This window comes from Aplysia californica, unplaced genomic scaffold (assembly GCF_000002075.1).
Source record: "Aplysia californica isolate F4 #8 unplaced genomic scaffold, AplCal3.0 scaffold00244, whole genome shotgun sequence".
Classification (NCBI taxonomy): Eukaryota; Metazoa; Mollusca; class Gastropoda; order Aplysiida; family Aplysiidae; genus Aplysia; species Aplysia californica.
Genome location: NW_004797514.1, coordinates 729,923 through 749,835, shown reverse-complemented (window position 1 = coordinate 749,835; position 19,913 = coordinate 729,923). Strand labels below are relative to the sequence as shown.

Genomic DNA, 19,913 nt, shown 5'->3' with positions numbered 1-19,913 from the left:
CACACACACACACATACACACCCACATACACACACACACACACACAAGCGTACTTAGGGGATTATTTGAGAGCAGAGGGCTGGGTAATAAGTTAATGATGGGCCAGAGGTAACCCCGCGGTGCGCCGACCTGTGATAATAGGCAGATAATGTCAGGCAAGCTTGTTATGGCGCTCAGGCCCCTGCTCAACACACTTGGAAGACAGGATCGAGAGGTAGAGGAGAGAGAGGAGGAGAGGAAGAATCCAATTAGTGGGAGAAAGAAGTATCTTTATGCATGTGTGTGTGTGTGTGTGTGTGTGTGTGTGTGTGTGTGTGAGAGAGAGAGAGAGAGAGAGAGAGAGAGAGAGAGAGAGAGAGAGAGAGAGAGAGAGAGAGTAAAACACAGACAGACAGAAAAATGAATATATTTAACAGTTTACATAACAAGCTGGACTCAGTGAGAGAGCCCAAAAACAATGCCCATGGCAGTGTCATTGACTTTACCCAAAGTTAGATGATAAAAGAGACAAAATCTTTGGTAAGACTTTATAAACTTTATTATTAAACTGAGCAGGTTGATGAAAAAAGGTTTCACACAAAACACAAGTTTTGTTTCCTTTTTCTAAAAGTCTAAAATTAATTATTACAAAAAAAAATATGTCAAAAGATATCCTTGATACACAGATTCTTTCTTTTTCTTTTCACTGAATTTAGTATAAATATGAAATCTAACAGTACAATTTCATGAATCTTAGAATTGGATTGAGCCGTTAATTGAAGACAATGAGAACCACTGCACACAATTACACTTTACTAACAAACTTGCCAAAAAAATCCAAACTAAAAACAACAACAGAATAAAGGTATAAATCAGTAGCATCACATACTTTAAATTAAGAAAAAACAAAAACAATTTTAATGCAACTTTATGAAACTCCCCATTCTCCACTCCAACACATCTGTGATGAAATTGACTTTGGCTACGTATATAATTAAATCATGTTTTATTGTCCATTAGGAAGTCATCAAAATACTGAAATATTTTTTATAAAAGAGTAGTATAAATCTACAAAATTATCTGCAGAGGTTGATGCTGTACTGTAACTGTAACATTTCATCAGCAGCTACTTTATACTTCTGCAAGGTACTGAGAAATCAGAATGAAAAATCGGCCCTCTAACTACACTTGGTGTACAAAGCATGTCATATAAAAATGACTATGCAGGTCGAGCAAGTGTGGAATGCATGGTGTATCTAGAAATGTTTTCTTGTATTTATTTATTTGTAAAGCGCATAGAGCTTGCTGTTGAGCGGGAATTTGCGCTATGCAAATTCAAATGCTATCTATTATTATTATTATTAATGTCTAGCTAAATATTACACATTTTTCAAAAAGCTGTTTGTTATAGCATCTAAAAGCATATCAGTGGGATGTACCTGACGTAAAAAATCTTTTGATTATGTATTCAGATCCATGCACAGAACATGAAGTAACAAAATGGCTTCTGTGTATAACTATTATACACTCTAGTCCAACAAAAACCAGTGCAGTGGGTTGTTAGTTAGCCCCATTGTCACAGACATGCTCTGCATTTGCATGACACATGGAACAGAAGTTTGAAGCTTACATGGCTCTAAGTATTGGTCGGAAGGGTGTTTATTTTCAAGCAGCAAGGTTATGTCTACCCAAAATGCCAACGTTAGGTTATGTAAAACTTTTTCATGGAATTCAAGAAAATACTTCATGTCACATACGTACGGAAGTAGTGAACAATGGAGTTTTAATCATACTTCAGGAAGCTCGAGGAGTGGAAGAATGTTGAATCTTTATTAGTTACATCCAGCCGAAGTGCTTCTGAACATTACAAACCCAATTAGGGGCATACAATGAACTTCAGTACAAATTATTGTCCTCTCAAAGTGGTACAAAAGTCTGGACAGGTGATTTTTTTGCTTTGTTATGTCTTACATTATTTCCCCCTCCCCCCCCAAAAAAAAATAAATTAATCTTTAAACATGAAGTAAAGGTTCTCTTGGTCATGTCTCACTGCACTTGGGTTAAACTACATCCGAATGTTGGAGAACTCTATGTAACTGGCATAGAAGAAAATCTGTGCAGTTCTACAGGGATCTAACCTAAGGAACTCCTGACTACAAGGCATAAACTATGGTCACTTTATCTTAATATAATCCAAAACAGCAGAAAGAAAAGATAAGATGATTTTATCATATGGACCAAAAGAAATTAGAATAATAATTAAATCTAACAAACACACTAAGGCTATGGATTTAAAAAAATGAAATACTCTATATATTGAAATTGAAATAATACACTCATGTGGTAGTAACTGTTGTGTCAAAAGAACACAAATAAAAACTCTCCCCCTTCCTCTGGACAAATTCGTGTATATAGTATATCTACATGACTAAATACCTGTCAAAAAGGATTATCATGACAAAACTAAAAGTAATTACTCTATTTATATATGAAAACTTCACATTTCAGAGATTTTGAGAAATTTTAGTTTCAAAATTTGAAACTTCATATCTTAAAGGATAGACAAGTATTTTCCTTCATCTTTACAAGGACCTTGCCCTTTTTCTCACTTTAAAACGTTAGTTTACATTAAACTATACAGTGCCATGAAATCTCCATGAGGTAATACTCAAATTAATTAAGAAACAGACTTTGCTGTTTTAATCCGCCGTACTCTTCATATACTTTCACAGATTTTATTTTTATAGAGCAACTTTGAACTTGGCAGCTTCTTTCCAAATTTATTTCAAAACATTCCAAGCACCCAACTGGATCTTGCTATGTCTGTAAGACAAGCTCTTTAGTTTTGTTGGTACTTACTTGATCATTCAGCTCTGAGCAGATTTATAAAAATGAATTAAACTTTGAGCACACAAGTTTATCACATAGCTGGTTATGGAATGACATGTCAGAAGTTAAAGTTTTAGCACATACGTGCACAGCTAGAGACTATTTTAAAAAATTGCATTTCAGTCAAATAAGAAGTTTTTGGAAGACATGACCGGTAGGTACATAGCTACTTGGAAGTTCCCTTACACAACGTTATAGTTGTTATATCTATGGCATGCAGAAATGGAAAACTCTAAGAAAACATTTTCTATCTACTTTTACCCTCTCCCATAACATCAAAACAAAAAAGGAGGAAAAATATGAAAAAAATGTTCATGAAAAAAACCCAACAACAATTCACACTATTCAAACAATGTGGTAAACCATCCTCAGTCTAACTGTAGTTGAAACAGACAAAATTACATGCATATAAAAGGATAATGAATGACAACACAATATCACTGTATGGATTAAAGAAAACATCTCCAACAATAACAAAAAACCCAAAACAGTGACAAAAATCATGCTTATATTGAGTTACATTCAAGATAACCAAATATCCAAAATATTTGAACACAATAACTGTACACTCATCATTTTTAGAATGTGATACAAATGACACTGAAATTTGTGTAGGCCTACATATCTGCGGAGCAATTAGGAGTAATGAAAGAGCCTTCCTTATTTCTGGAACCTTTTTTCTTTATCACTCTGTGTCATGATTCTGGAAATGGTTACAAATAAAAACATCTTTTTTTACTTTATGATTGAAATCAGCTGTAGTTTTTTTCACTTCACACAAGATGTTTGTCAAGCAAATGCAAAATAAGAAAAAAAAGAAATGTTCTGCTATGCTGCCTTCTGTTTGAGATGGTTGTTCTCAGTGAAACATTTTGAGTTTTGAAGCTTCCACTTATACTTATTTCGCAGGCTGTGTCATAAAAATTAATTGTAATTGTTGTAGGCATTGCATCTGACCATACAGCCTGCGGGATTTTGCCCTTCAATCTTATTATAATTGTAATTATATAGACATAAGAAAAAAAATCAACACTGTGTTTATGCTGCTAGGGCAGACACAAAGTCTCTGGACTCTCGGCCTTCCTGCATGCAGCTCACTGAGATGAGAGGATGGTCTGTCTTCATCAAGTACTCCTGTAAAAGAGGAAAGTCAAGGATAAAGAATTTAACATCTCATTAAAAAAAATGACAATCTTTATTCATCTCGCAGGGAGAAATTTGTCTTGGTCATTTACAATGGCAGTAGATGTTGCAAAGCTAAGGTGCACTCGCGCCTACGCACAACAAGACAGGACATAAGTAAATACATGTCTCACTTGCTGAAACAACCCGCTCCGTAAAACTTTCTCTCTCCCTATATCTCTCTCTCTCTCTCTCACTCTCTCTCACTCTCTCTCTCTCTGTCATTTGAAGCACTGTGCGTTCAGTAACCTCACTGCAGTTGCTACGAATGAATTTCTATATATCTGTATGTTCTTGCTTTTTTGGAAATGTATCGTTTACTGCAGGTCGATAATTGAAATTCTGATGTCAGTGGGTGGCTATGGTCACTAAGCATTAGTTCCACCTTTTTTGTTTTGTGCAGATATTCAAAGTTACTTACCTCTCTACCAATTGTACTTAATGCCTTTCTGATCAACTATGAAAGAGGTAGAACCTTACAATTTATGTCTATCTCAAATATGATGGGGTAGAGAACCCTAAAAAGTCTCCAGACAATCTATAATCAGAACATCTCAAAAGAATGTTTGACCCCTTGTTACATGACAATAGAAATAATCAATGATGCATACCATACAGTTTTTTGTAACTTGACCCTCATTTCACATTCACATTCCACATTGTATTTTTTTTCTTTATCAACCGATTCTGGAGTCAGAACCTAAAAGTCTCACCTGGGATGACGTAGCAGTGTCACTTCTAAGTCACAAATGCACACAGACACATGCAAACACACTCACTTATACACACACAGACATAATATATACACAGACATTTAATTATGCTTAAGATTTAAGAGACGGAGAGATGAGTAAAGCACTCAGGCTTTTTCTGTTCATGGACCAAATTCTCTGATAAGAACATTCCCATAACTCATTATCTCAGAATTACAAATTTCTCTCTGACATTTTTGGTTGTTTTGAATTACTAAGACCATGGGGTCAGAAACCAAACGTTCTATAGGCTCTATCAAAATCATAAGATTATTCAGAGTCGTTATCAACACATTCAAATAACTGCATTCGAAAAAGATTGAAATGACGTGAAACTTAATATTTTTTAGGTCAGGTTTCTCAAAACTAGGTACTGAGCAGACAGAACTTTGTAATTCTGAGGTATCGATTGCTTTAATATTAGAACACAGTGGTTCTCAAACTAGACTTGATGAAATGCCATTTGTTAGGTGAGTTGGTCTCAGAGGTTTGGTGGAAGTCAAGGAACACTCACACTGTGTGTGCTTGTGTCTGCTCCATTCATCCCACTCTAAGAGTTTGGTGAATGCAAATTTCAAATGAGACCAGTTTTGTACCTTTAGCAAAGTTAAGAACCACTATTACAGCCCCTTAATAGGTGTGATGTCACTGACCAAAAAAAAGATGAGAATCCCTGCAGTTGAATGACCTACTCACATGAGCATATTGCATGGCATTTCTCTTCTCTGCCTTGGATGTGCCCTTTCCAACCCAAACATACAGGGACTTCTTGGCATCCAGAATGAACACATCCTGAGGGTATAAAAATCATAATTGCAAAAATCATCATAACAAATAAGACTGTTTCAAATATCATTTTTTTTATTTTGTAAGAGATGTATGATACTTGCACTGGACATAAAAGGTATTGAGCTAAAATTTTAAAATGCAATGAAAATTGCCCAGCTGGCAGAAAAATGCCATTTCTTCCATTCCATTATCTTGACAAGCACCTGATTCTTCCAAGTCATGACACAATTTGTCATTGTAAATGTCTCAAGCTCCCATCAATACAATCTGAATCATTTAGGAAGTGGACTACTTCAATCTTGTCTGCCAGGGCTAACCTGATGTGAGAGGAATACAAAATCCCAACAGACAGACTGAAATACTTGACTAAATAAAACTTATCCATATGAAAATCAAACTCATGTCTTCTGTGTACAATGATAAAGTACCTAAATGCTACACCACAAACTCTGTTCTCATTCTCTTCACTTGAATATAAACAAAAGAGACAGAATAGTAAAGAGTTTCTTACACTTGTGTCAAAATCTGACTTGGACACTGATCCCTTCTTCTGAACTGTGAATGTCATCCTTCCACTGGCATCAGACAATCTGAAAAACAAGAATCAAAAGTTGTCTCACTATTTAACACTTTCAGTGCTGAGGCGTTTCTTTCAATATATGTGCTATATATATTTCAAAAAGATAGATTATTCACACAAGAGTGAATTTAAACAAAGCCACAGTACTTTCCACTCTTGGTATGAAAGTGCAGCTGTACATATCGCAAGTATATCTTCTGAAAAGTTCTTATACATCAGTTGAAAAAAAAGGCAGAGAACAAATGTGGGAGATCAAATACATCTACGCAGCAATGAAGTGGTTAATATAAAGTACATAAAACAAATACTTCTTTCATATTGCAAGACAATTTTGTTTTACGGTTACACAGAGTTCTTTTCAGAGAAAATCTCAGAAACAATCAAAGTATAAACAATTGATGGCTACTACTTTGAAACAGCTAACAGTCTGTACAAAGGGAAGCTTTCAATTTGACTTTCCTTGCTGACAAATTAAGCTCGAAATCCCTGAATGAAGATATCAGTAGAAAATCAGGGATCAAATTTATAGATTTTCAACTGATGCCATAATTTTCTTCAAGTCTAACATGTCTTTTATCATTTTAAACTAATAAACTGCTCAAACTCAACCTATGAATTTCCCAAAGCTATTTCCATTGGGCTAAAATCAAAGAAGTAATTCATTTTGTTAGCACAGTTCACATTTTCCCTCTTTTCCCTCTCAGCCTCACCTGAACAGTTCCTGCTGGCCATCTTGAGCATTGAACTCATCATTGCTGTCATCTTCATCATCATCGGTCAAGGCTTGGAAGAATTCATGCTACAACAGAAACATATAAAGTAGTTAATAAAACAGAGTTTGCTCCTAAACATTCTTTCACAAACATAAAAAAACCCCCAAGATATATGAAACAATGGGTATTAGTTTTACATTATTGATTTTAAAACTATATAATATGTAAAACTGTAGAGGTATGACATTAAAGGCAAGAAAACTTTACATAACTCAAAAGAGACAAGGTGGAGCAGCATTTTCATTCACCTTCGCAAACCTTCAGGTACTGGTATACCCGAAAAGGTTTCTTTATTATAAAGAGCATACCACTAACATTATGTCAAAACGTCTGCAAATCAAAACATAAGACTTGATCCTCTATCAAATGTCCCGGAAAATGCTCTGCTTAAGACACTACAATCATTTTCATCATACAACAGGTATCAAAAAGTGATAGCTCAGGGTATAATTAAAAAAACAAACAAACCGAACAAAACAACAAAACAAACAGAACTGAGCTAAAATTACTTCTATGTAATAACAATAATAATAATAACAATAATTGACTACATTAATGTAGCACACACGTATCCCTGCTCAAATGAAGGCTTTATGTATTTTACAATTCGTTGTAATTTACTGTCTCAATCAGAGCTGAAGAACTTTACGTACCGAGGGGTCTGTGCTGCCCTCCTCCAACACATCAGCCTTTGCCCGTCCACACCGCTCAGACTCCAGTTGTTGACAGAACTGGCCAGCCTGAGTAAGAACAGTAATGTATCAGTTAGACGGATTTGTCTGTTTTCTGAACAAAATGTTAACTAGTAACACAAAGTTCCAGGTGCACAAAAGACATAAACAAAAAGGTTTAATAAACTTTTCGCTTGAAAAAGTCAGTGCGCAGTAGGAGTGTACATTTCATAGCAAACTAAATTTAGGCTATTTAGTATAGTTTTAGAAAGAATTTTACAGCACTTAATTGTAACACAAGTAGGTTATATAAGTGTGAAAGACTAGAGGTGTTACTAGAGAGTAATATACAAAGAAAAGAAGGTTGAGAGAAAAGGACAATAGATGTTTGATGGGGAAGAAGAAGCAAACCACATCCGAGCGCCTGTCAACTGCCCACCTAAATTTACGGGCAATCTTCTCTCTCTGAAAGCCTGTACACAGACTACAGATTTTGAGAAGTAATATTGTTTGTATATAGCCATGTATCCTCTCAAAGCTTACATAGCTTCACAAAAATTCCTTTGAGCAGTTTGTCCATTCTAAATGACCATTTTGACCCTCCAGGGAACATACATTTGCTAACTGACATACCCATTTGTATTTGGATCAAATGAGGAAAACTGAATCGGATATCTTTCCTTGAGAAACTATGTTCTACCTGATGAAACCAGGAGTCTAACTCTTAATCTTTAAAATGGAAGTCCCATGCCTTATGCTTTACTGGTCAAACCCAACCCCAACTAAAACAAGCTGCAGGACAGAGTTCATCAAAAATGATTACAGCACAAAGACTTACCTTAAACCTCTCATCTTTGTTACTGCCTGAGCCATTCCACTGATAAATCGTCTTGCCAAGATCAAGAATGAACACATCATCTGATTTGATACGATCCTTGCTGAGAGGAACCTGATAGGAAAAATATACAGTAAAACTCTAGATAACATGAACTTCACAGGACCAGAGAATTTCATTGTGCTCAGGAAAGTTGCTGTACACAGAAGAAGAATGGCAAAAAATCCTGGAGGGTTTGAAATCCTTTAGCATTAACATGAATTATATTTTTAAACAGCTTTCAGCTGTACCTATACCAAGACACTGATTATGAAACTTATCCGAATATACGACAGCCCCTACTTAAAAAAAGAAAACAAAAAATGAGGACAATGAAGGGGTTTCTACTCTTCAAAATCGCTCAACTCACAACAAGTAAAATCATGATGTCTGGTAAGTAAAACTGACAGGTTGCAGAGAGCAAGGAAGACTCTTTCAATGTGTGCACAATATAAATGACCTTGCATCTTTGTCACAAGAATTTCAAGATATAATCGCCTTGAAAAGGAAATTAATATATGCATCTGGGCTGAGTGGGATACAGCATCCCAACAGAAAGAAGAAATACTCAACAATATAGACTTGCCTTGCTTAAGTCAAACTAACACATTTAGCATGCAAATATGAAAAGCCTTATCCTTACACTTTGGACACCTTTCTTTCAATTATTTTTAATGCTGTAACAAACCGAAAATCTCGAGCAGCAATTTCCTATACTAACAATCTTAAAACATTAATAATAATACAGATAGCATTTGTATAGCACAAATTCCTGCTCAACAGCAAGCCCTAAGTGCTTTACAATCTATATTATTACCCCAGACCTGATACATTTCTGAAACGATCTCAACTTACTGGGAAGCATACAGTGCAAGTTGCCATTGCTAAAACACTAAAATACAAACAAGATCTTTCTGTGTCTTATGGCAGGGTACCAGTTCACACCTGGGTGAAGTAAGAAAAATTCATGTACAGTGATTTCCTTAAAAAAATTAACGTTGTGTCGAGCAGAGCCTCGAACCCCCAAACCCACAACCTCTCGATTGCCAGTCTAGTATTATCAAAAAACATAAGGCATAAACTTCTCCCAGGACTCTCTCTCACCTCTTTAATTTCCACCTGTCTTCTCTGCCCACAGAAGTGCAGGAGGCGGGGCTTGTACTTCTCCGGCTCCACATGACGGAAGCCAGTCTGGGCTCCGCCCTTCATTACTCTGTCAACAGAACAAAACTAAATAATACTTTTTCACATGAAAGGTAAATATTAACAGTAGGTAATATAGGACTGCTTTTTCATAGTGCTTTAATGTGCTTTGAAATAGACGTACTCCCTTAAACCTTTCTTTATTAATGAATGCTTGCTTTTTCATAGTGTTTTCATACAATTCTCCTTATCAAATCTAACCAAAAAATGTTCATATATAATTAGGTTAAAAAAACCCATGTTATTCACAGCTTCACCTTGTCATTTCAGATCTCAAGACATAAAATCAAAGGCTGGATGCAAGACTCCAATAAATGATTACTTATAAAATGGAGATTGTCGGAGCTATTGATATGTACACTTTTCTCTGCTCTTTCCTTATCAGAAATTACTTGACCCAACTTGAGCTCAACAATTCATGACAAGAGGACAGGATTCATAGATTAAAAATAAAACAACAAGAAATCTCACGTGATGGTCTTGAAGTAAGACTTGAATAGATCAGACTCGAAGCCCTGCACTTCTCTGTGCTGTACGGGAACATCATTCAGGAAAGTGTCCAACTCAACAGTCTTGTAGGCTGCAGTGCCATACTCATCCTGAGCATAGAACGCATAGAATATACTGACTTCTAACTATTCTGTACTTTGTTTACATACAAATGAATACAGTTGAACTTACCCTAACGGTTACCCGTCTAAAACATTCGTCTGTACAAATGAACACATCCCAATTCTCCAACGTTAAACATGGCATTGCAATAAGTATCAGAAAATGGTAGGATATAGAGGAAATTGTAATAATTCCACAGCCTTAATGAAGAAAAACACCCATAGAAAGGGTCACTTTTGAAGTTCAAGCAGTCAAGGGACATAATGAACTACACAAAATCGAGAGTTTGACTTATAATATCCCTTCCCAATGTTCCTCCATAATTAACCATGAAAGGGTTTTCAAGGAAACTTTTTTTTTTCATGGAAAACGACAACCACATCATAATATTATTAGGTCTATTTTCATTATTGGAAAATTTTAATTTCTCCTTTTTAAAGAAACATTACAGCAATTAATCACAAACAATCTCTTGAGGGCAAAGATACCTGTCTCAAGCCTAAGAGAAAAACTGTTTTTAGAGGACTTCAAGAGATTCCTTCATTAAGCAATAAAAAGAAATTGATGATTGCACCAAATAAAACAGGATGAACACTGGATGAACCAATGGTTGGTCCTAACAGCTGATCATTTTGACTAGGCGAACATAACTAAGTGGACCACAGTGAAGTTTTCAAGAAGGAAAGTTCCCAAGTTGTTAAATCTTTATAGAGTGAAACTTAAATTATTCAACATATTATATTACACAAATTAAACCTCATGTCAATACTAAATATACGAGTAGTCAGTTCTGAACATTCTCAAAAGGAAAACAAAGTAATAAATAAACATGATGTGAAACCAGAATTTCCAAATTTTGTGTGAAAATAAACCATTCCTGATGGCTGAAATTGATCTCATTCCACTTTGTCGCAAAGGCATTCCGCCACAACACACAGAAGACTCGAATTTGAATCTCGTGAGGAGATAATTTTTATCAGGAACTTTTCTGCTGATACCATATCCCTCTCAGCAGTATCCCTGACAGGCAGGGTTGAAGTTTACTTCCTAAATGATCTAAACTGTGTCGATGGGAGGCTAAAAGACTTACATTTATAAAAAAAATAACATTTTACCTGAGAACTCTCTCGTCCAATCCAGAAGTGAACATCGTAGAGCAGTTGGTCACCACCTTCCTCTTTGTATGTCTACAGGAGAACAAAATGACAGTTCAATAAAGACAACTTCTTTGCTTTGAAACCCCCCCCCCAAACAATTGCAACTAGTGAAAAGTTTGAGAAAGAAGAAACACATAACACAATAACAGCTTTTTGTGCTGGAAAAAAGAAAATAAGGGAGAGAAACAACACAGGGGAAAGAAAAGAAGGACCTACGACTGGCACCTTCTAATCAACTGCATATCCCACAATAAAAAGGAAAGCTGTCCATACTTCTACCAATATACATGACAAATATCAATTGAAAATTCCCTTAATTTATGAGTGAAACAGCTCCATGAACAACAAAACAAATTCTATCTAGAATCATTTACCAGAATTTATTGCAATCTAATCAAATCACTTTCAATAGTGTGTAAAACCTTGAGCAATTTTTTACATCTAATTCATATCAACTCCATTCAATCAGTCTCAAGGAAACATAAGAAAACATAATAAACCACCATTATTACAATAGTGTAGAATAAGAATATACATTTAAATTTGGTATAAACAGACACGAAGAGAACAAACTTTGTTTAGAGAAGCTTTAACAGATTGCCTTTAATGTCTATTACACACCATTCATCCTCGCACAATATACAGCCAATCCTGTCTAAGATGACCGACCACCCATTGTCGAGGAGAAAAGTGGTTATCTCAGACAGGTGATTCTCTTGGATAGTGCCATTATAATATAGAAAAAAAAGCTAGATGGGAAGTGGAAAGGGTTTGTTTGTATAGTGATGTCTTGGACAGGTGGTTGTTTGAGAATATTTGTAGTGTTGTTAGTGGATACTTCTGGGTGAGAAGCTCTGTCGACTTCTTTTTTTAGTCTGACCTTAGTTCAGGCCTGCTGTCCCATTAAATATAGCTGTTTTACCATGTACACACTGTTAATCTGATTCATTTGATTGAGTAAACTAAATTCTACAGCGGACCTTCAAAATCAAACACATTTATTTTCGAGGTAGCGGGTCAATTCGATCGTACAGTGCCAAAATGGTAACTTTTGCCCTACCATTGAGGAAAATCCAGCAGGTCCCGAATCAATGAAATGAATCCAATTGCAAAGGGTACATTCTGTATCATCATGCAAACCCACAGTAAACTACAACTTGGTTGAATACAACACACACAAATGCTCTACTCACATTCAGAATAATGTAGGAATCTCCGGAGTAAAACTTCCCATGATCTTCTTTAGGCCAAGAGGTCACCTTGAATTGCTGTGAGGAAATAAAGTTCAGCATAAGTATTCCACAAGATTCAGAAGCCATTACCATGAATGAGTTGTTGTTTCCACATCCTATTGAATGTTGATCAGGAGCAGGATTTGATCGCAATATAAGTCAAGCACTTACACCAGCAACACTCCGTACAACAAATGAATCTCAGATGTAACATTCAAAGAAAAGAAGTAGAGAAAGATGATAAGTGTTTGATTAGAAAGAAGGAGCAAAACACAATAGCTCACCCATATCCCACCCATCTACACACCCAAAAATCCATGACATGTAGTTATACGTAATGCCAAAAGCTGAGAGAATATGACAGTGCTGTAGATGACAGAGCACAGCATTCTCCAATTTTAGAGACAGTTCACATAAAAGTGTTTAAGTCCTCATCTAATGAAGTCACCAGAGCACAATAAAGAGCATTTGTATAGAATATGTCCCAGCTATAGGCCTACTATATATTATTACAATTGCAGACCCGCGAACACTCAAAAACATTCTAAAGTTCCCGGGAAGCATACGGCCTACAGAGCAAGCAGCCGACTAAATGACCAAACACTAATAACTGACAATGCTCTGACACTAATAAACTGACAAGATCTTTCGTTAGTGCACAAAGCCCCCCGCACCCATGTTTGTTCTGCAATGGTTAGGCTCTTTGCCTTTATTTATGAAAGATATGAGCTCAATTCCTATTCGGAGATTGATAATTTCAAAATCACATTCAAATTTAAGGTAGACATCAATGAAAAATCCTTACCACAATACGCCAGACCTGAAGTCCTGGCTTTTGTCCTGCTCCTTTCCATGCTACTTCCATGGAAGCAGACTCCTCTGAGAAAATTGAAAGAGGAAGTGAATTGCTAAACATATTATGTATATACACAAATACGAAAAGGGTGCCAATACTGAAAAAGTAAGTAAAAGAAAAAGAAAAAAATGTCCAGACAGCAAACAATAATGATACTAATAAAAAAAATTATTTCCCTAGTATAGGAATAAAGAAACATAACTACACCTTTATATGTTCTGGAAGATACAAGTTGGATTGCTTTAATTACTACCTGTCCAAGACCATCATCTGCACAAATAACCACTTCCCATACCTCCCTTTGAGTTTCATCTATACATCATAATGATACTGTCCAAGAGAAAAACCTGTCCAAGATGACCACTTCTCTTCTTGATAAAGGGTGGCTGACTTAAACAAGTTTCGCGGTAATTGATTGTTTTGTTGCTACTCGATTTTCATACACATAAGTTCTACTCTCAAACACAACCGTTAGTCACAAGAGTGTGAGGCTGAGATGACATCATGATTCTTATCATAGTACTTGCTCCTGTAAATTATACCCAGTACACACTGCTAATTTGATTCACTTGGTTCTGTCAGGGCCAGATAGTGGGGTGATTGGGGGTGTGGTGGAGGGTTTGCTTCTTCCTTCCTATCAAACATCTGTCGTCCTTATCTCTCCTCCTTCTTTTTTGTGCATGTTACTCTCTCTCGTAAGACATCCACTCTTCGGCACTTATATGACCTTATTTTGTTGCAAGTGCAGTAAAACTCTAACTAAAACTAAACTAAAGGGCCAACTAGATTTTCCTCCATGAATGGGACAAAAGCTACCACTATAAATATAATACTTCTGATTCAACTCAAGATCTTGAAAACAAACAGGTTTGATTTTGAAGGTTATGGTTGAATTAAGCTGAATTTTGTCGTACTGTACCAAAATGATAGCTTTTGCTCCATCCAAAAAGGAATATTTGGCTGGACCTGACTGAATCAAATTAGCAGTGTGCACCCAATATTTAATCAAAACGGGGCATGATTCTGTTTTAAATTTTGCTCACAGTGTAGGCATCTCTATACACTATTCCTGTGATATTTCAGACTGATAAGAAAGCAGTCACCTATGTTATTGACAATGAAAATCAAACCCATGCATTGGACAAGATAAAAGGATTAAAAATGAGAGCCAACTTCCTGGTTGATTTTGTATGAAATTGAGCACATAGTGCGGGCACGTCCTCTAGAAACAATTTCCGTGGTGCTTCACACTGATAAGAAAGCGTTTGCCAATGTTATTAACCATGAAAATCAAACCCATAAAGCAAGATAAGAGGATTAGAAGAGTGAGCCCACTTCCTCGTTTAATTAAACAATCGTCATTGCTCACATAAACATGGGAAGAACAGAAGAATAAAATTTATTAAAGTCTTACTTTTGACATTTTTCTCCAAGTCTGATCCAAACAGAGCGAGATTTGTGTCTTTCCAGTCATACTTCTTTGCCTTCCTGAGTCCTGGAAAAGACAACATAATTATGTTTAAATGAAAAGAGGATAGTTAATTTCAGCTGCACTGCAAAATGCAATATCATTCTTTTCACTGTTCAGGCCTTAAAACCTAAACCATGCCTGTGAGTGGATAAATAAAAAGGATAACAAAAATTTCGATTGCACAATAGGTCTGTTCTATAAATAATCATGTATTTCTGGACTTTATAAAGGACAAAATGTAAGACAGTTCTCTTTCTTTTTATTTTGTTTGGCTCTAACACCCAATTTGACATTCAAATGTGGCTTTAACATTGTTTTTGACACAATTGTGTTATTTTGAGGGCAAATTTGGGCTTTATAAACTGTTGAACTTTATGTTAGGATCCTCTCCCCCCTTCCTCCTCCCCCAACACTACATACTGAGCCCTAGTGATATAGAGAGAAGAAAATTGGTCTCAATGTCATTTAAAATGTCTCCAGGTTCATAACTGACAAAAGTCCCAATTCACTATATTCCCATTAATGTCTTCACATAACCCTCCACCAGAACAACTGAACCCCCCCCCAAAAAAAAAAAAAAAAAAAAGAAAAAAAGAAAGTTAAATCACTATAAGGCACAATAACGGTCATTGTGTGCTGGTGAAAAAAGTAACATGGGCAAACAGAAAACAGAGCAGGTAAGGAAGTAAGACCTACGAATGGTGCCTACCAACCAACCACATTTTCTCTGTCAAGTGGACCATTGTGCTAAGGCATAAAATGTTGTTTGGTAGGCGAACACGCATTACAACAATAATATATTGCTGTAAAAGTCAGCAGGAAGGAAGAGCGCATCGATACTTCGAAATGCCACGTTATGGGACGACTGGCATTATAAAATTTTCATAATGATCGCTTCCCCACAACACTGACATCAGCAGCTTGAGGCATTTGGCATTATCGTCCCGAGTCCTAACCACAGACCACTGTATCCACAGAAGTGGGATAAGTAACAGAAAGTATAACTGCATTTATGTCTCTTTGAAAATATATAAGAATATCGAAAGTTATAATTTGTTAATTTGACTGAGGATAATCTAAATAGGTACTAAAAGTACGTATATGGTAAAGAAGTGAACGTCACTTTCGATAGCCTGTACCATGGCACTGTTATCTCAGGGCAAGACGGCTTAATTAAGATGTCAGAGCAGTTTCCAAATTTGTCTTCGGCAGCACATTATAGCATTGTCTAACAATGGGACAGCTGTAGCAGCAGCTCATACACTCAAAACTTTTTTTTCTTCCTGTTTCATTTCATGTAAGTTGGCTTGAACAGTAATTCAAATCTTTTATTGAGCGAGAGCCTATTTTGTGCTGCAAGTAGCCTAGCGCTATGCCTTCAAGCTCAAACTCTGAAAGTGAAAGCATTTTCAAAAGGTTTAATGTACGCCAACCAGTATTTGGGGGACTTAAGTATTTCAAAAGGAGTAGGGGAACAAATAAAGTATCACCAACAAACACAGGCATGTCACCTGTCAGTCTACACAAAAAGTTGCAAAGAGTAAACCACTTGAAACGTCCTTCAACGAAATATAACTGTGACAGTGGCCCAAGCCGTGGCTGAACACAATTTCTATTAATCTGACGGTGGATTTAGATCATGTAAAGTTACATTTTGGGTTCATGGACCCATATCATTGAGCTTTGAATTGCCCTAAAGTAGCTAATTGTGCTTTACGTCGCACGTTTCCTATGATTAGCTGATTTTATTACTTCTTTAATCCCTTTTCTTTGACATAGCCTAATGTTCGTGGACGGGCAAGTCAGCCAGCTGAACGGTTTCATTTCACCAGGGGCTGTCATTACTCGAAAAATAAAACCCAAGCAAAAAAAATCAAACAAACAAACAAGCAAACACATAAACAAGCAAGCAAACAAACAAACAAACAAACAGACAAACAAACACATAAACAAACAATCAAAGTGAGGAAAGCTAAGCCCACCTCATATACATATTTCTGAAGCACTTTACCAAGTTCTGAAGCACTTTACCAAGTTCTGAAGCACTTTACCAAGTTCTGAAGCAAAGCGAGCCGGTTGTTAACCTTATATGACAAATTACAGTAGGCCACGAGAGCCTCTCTTTTGGCCTATCATTGTTTTGGCCTCGCACGATTCACACAAGGGCGGTAGTTTGTTGTAAGTGGCCAGTTCCGAGTGTTGTCAAATATAGCAACAACAAACAGGAATTGAAAAGAAGGGGCAAAGTCAGAGATCAAATGCAACTGAAATGGTCCTCACCCCCCCCCCAACCAAAAAAGCAAACAACAAACAAATAAACAAACAGACAAGCAAACGAATGAACAAATAAAACAACATTATTGTGTCCCCTGGCCGCAAGAGGAGCACAGCAGAATGCCCATGATGAAGTTAAACATTCATGGGGCAGCAGTTGTTACTAAGATATAAGTGTAGACTAGTTGCTAGTGCCTTTTTTTCACAAGATTTATGTACAGACAAGTATGTCTTTCTTTCCCAGTGCAACTGGGTTTTTTTTTCAATATCGTCACTAAGTGTGTCACTACGGCCCTTTTAGATAACATTGGTTTGATGGACAAAATGGAACGAGCCGACTGCTGATAAGAGACAGACAAGTACGGAAATAGAACACTGTGACGTTACTTTACCTCTCCCCCCCCCTCCAACCCCTGCAGTAATCAATGTTCGTGTGTGTTCATGATGCAACACTGTCACTGATTAAATGTGTTGAGGGGTTATGGATTCAAAATGTTCAATGCATAGCGTGAGCAGCTACTGATATTTCTAAACTGCCAACTTAGTTTAATATGTTAAACTACCTCCATTTTGGGTAACCAAAGTTGTAAATAAATCTAGTTGTGTTCGCGAGTACAAACAAGGTATCTGCAACAATTTTAAGGAGATTTTAAAACTGGAACTGTTTGTCTTTTTCAAATAAAAGCGCCATAATACATAATATTAATTATACCTTGCTTCTTTTTTCAGTACTGCCACCGCATTGGCACCACTGATCACATTCGCACAATTTGAATAACTACTCTATTTTGGCAATTGGATATTATATAGATTCCTTGCTCCTTTCAACACAGTAAGGATATCATGTTACAGGCAGAACCTCCGATCTCTAGCAGGACCGAACCAAATGGGTACATGGAAAGTCTCAAAAACTCCCCCACACAGCACAAGTTGGGGAATCCAAAGAAAGCCATCTGCTTTGTAGTGCAGCATGAAACCAAGATACCAATTGGAACACCAAATAATATCTTGAACAAACACGACCATAACATTTGTCAATTCCTATTTCAATTGCACGACTTCAACTAAATGTGCCCCATATATCCCTCGTCTAAACGTTTTGGAAGGCGCACCTTTGCAGCTGCTACATGCACGAGATTAAGTAAACAGCCATGATAAGCCATCTTGTCTACCCTCAAAAGTACATCGGTTTTAAGGGAAGACTGCGATATACATTTTTTTAAAAATCTGTTATGCATATAGACTTTACAACCCGAATATTATAATGGCATTATACATGAGTTTGTGGATTCTTGTACATTATTCACAAAGCCAATTAATTGTACTTAAATTCTGCGTTGAGGGAATATTTTTACACTTTAGGGTATCACGACCTCTTGTATAACGTTATTTTAGTGCGGGCGTACTTTTGTTATCAGTTAGTTAATGGAGGTACATGAGTGATATTTTCACATACTAGGCTCAGAATATAATATGTGGTTGCAACCTGCTACAGGTTTTTCAATACTGTGTTAAATAAGCGAGATAGTTTTAACGAGACTAATGGTGTTTTTTCCTTACAGCACCTGAAGCCTTTCGTTGTAATACTCTATAATAAAGACTTTACGAAACTTTCAGCCCTAACGTCACAGGCACCAGCAGCAGAGAAGCACACCTCTACCCAAGAACAGTTAGATAGTGAACTAAAAAGTAAGACAGATAGACACTACAAAAGACGGAACGGACAGAAATGATGGTAGGGCCTAATGTGGCGCCCTCAAACCTCCCAAACATGAGATACACTCGGCCTCAATAATTCAAAAGTTATAGTTAGAAAGATTTGGCTAAGCCTTCAGGAACAAACGAAGGAGATTAATAGGTGCTTAATCTTCGCCTGCTTTCCTTATTCCAACCATTCAGTCAAGAGTTACACCCACGAACTGACCAATACACGTCTATTTAGCAATCAAATAATACTATCAGATTAAAAACACGAAAAAAAAAGTTGCTTCTGCGTTGCAATACGTTTTCTAAGCTGGATGGAAAACGCACATTACATTGTATTGTAAATAACATAACAGCATAATACATACCGGCCATTGTGTTATGATAAGTCCTCTTTCACTGTGCTTCAAATGAGAATGAGACCTGAAGTCCTAGGACAGATAGAATGTATCGCCACAACAGTGATTTCGCTGTACTTCAGTCTCCCTTAGGCACACGACAAGTGGGACAGGTTTCTATTTCTGAAACAATGAAGTAAAAGATTAGTTTAGTAAGTTCCAATAAGAGTTTTACAGCACTTGCAATAAAAATACCCGCAAGGTCATACGGGTGCCGAAGATTAGAAGTAGTACACACGAAGAAAATACGAAGGAGAGATAAGGACGGTATGTTATGTTTGTAAGGAAATAAGGAGTACCATACCAGAGCATCAACCAGCCACACACAAGTAAATAGTTAGTGACAGCAGTTTTGTTAAGCATTAGTTGAATTGCACAAAAACCACTTAAGACGCTTTTCCACACCCACTCTAAACAGTCATCATGTTATACTCTTATGGTCTACGCGACGTTCAGCGGGATTGTGTGTGTGTGTGTGTGCGCGCGCGCGCGCGTGTGTGTGTGTATGTGTGTGTGT

The 19,913-nt window shown here is 36.6% G+C and overlaps 1 protein-coding gene across 3 annotated transcripts in view; it reads right to left on the bottom strand.

The window, feature by feature from the left end:
• Positions 1–520: 520 nt before the first annotated feature.
• LOC101863273 (gelsolin-like protein 2) overlaps positions 521–19,913 on the bottom strand; it is a 50,356-nt gene continuing 30,963 nt past the window's right edge. For 2 of the 3 annotated variants that reach the window (XM_005100324.2, XM_005100323.2), the window contains exons 2-14: positions 19,367–19,519; positions 14,964–15,044; positions 13,499–13,572; positions 12,655–12,729; positions 11,420–11,491; positions 10,164–10,291; positions 9,594–9,702; positions 8,454–8,564; positions 7,598–7,684; positions 6,882–6,970; positions 6,103–6,181; positions 5,499–5,594; positions 521–4,002 (exon numbers count right to left, since the gene is read on the bottom strand). In XM_005100324.2, coding sequence (XP_005100381.1) covers positions 3,907–4,002; positions 5,499–5,594; positions 6,103–6,181; positions 6,882–6,970; positions 7,598–7,684; positions 8,454–8,564; positions 9,594–9,702; positions 10,164–10,291; positions 11,420–11,491; positions 12,655–12,729; positions 13,499–13,572; positions 14,964–15,044; positions 19,367–19,373 — 1,104 coding nt within the window. In that variant the 5' untranslated portion in view covers positions 19,374–19,519 and the 3' untranslated portion in view covers positions 521–3,906. Of the gene's footprint in view, positions 4,003–5,498; positions 5,595–6,102; positions 6,182–6,881; positions 6,971–7,597; positions 7,685–8,453; positions 8,565–9,593; positions 9,703–10,163; positions 10,292–11,419; positions 11,492–12,654; positions 12,730–13,498; positions 13,573–14,963; positions 15,045–19,366; positions 19,520–19,700; positions 19,725–19,913 lie in introns of those variants that run through there. The other variant, XM_005100325.3, reaches the window with a different exon arrangement.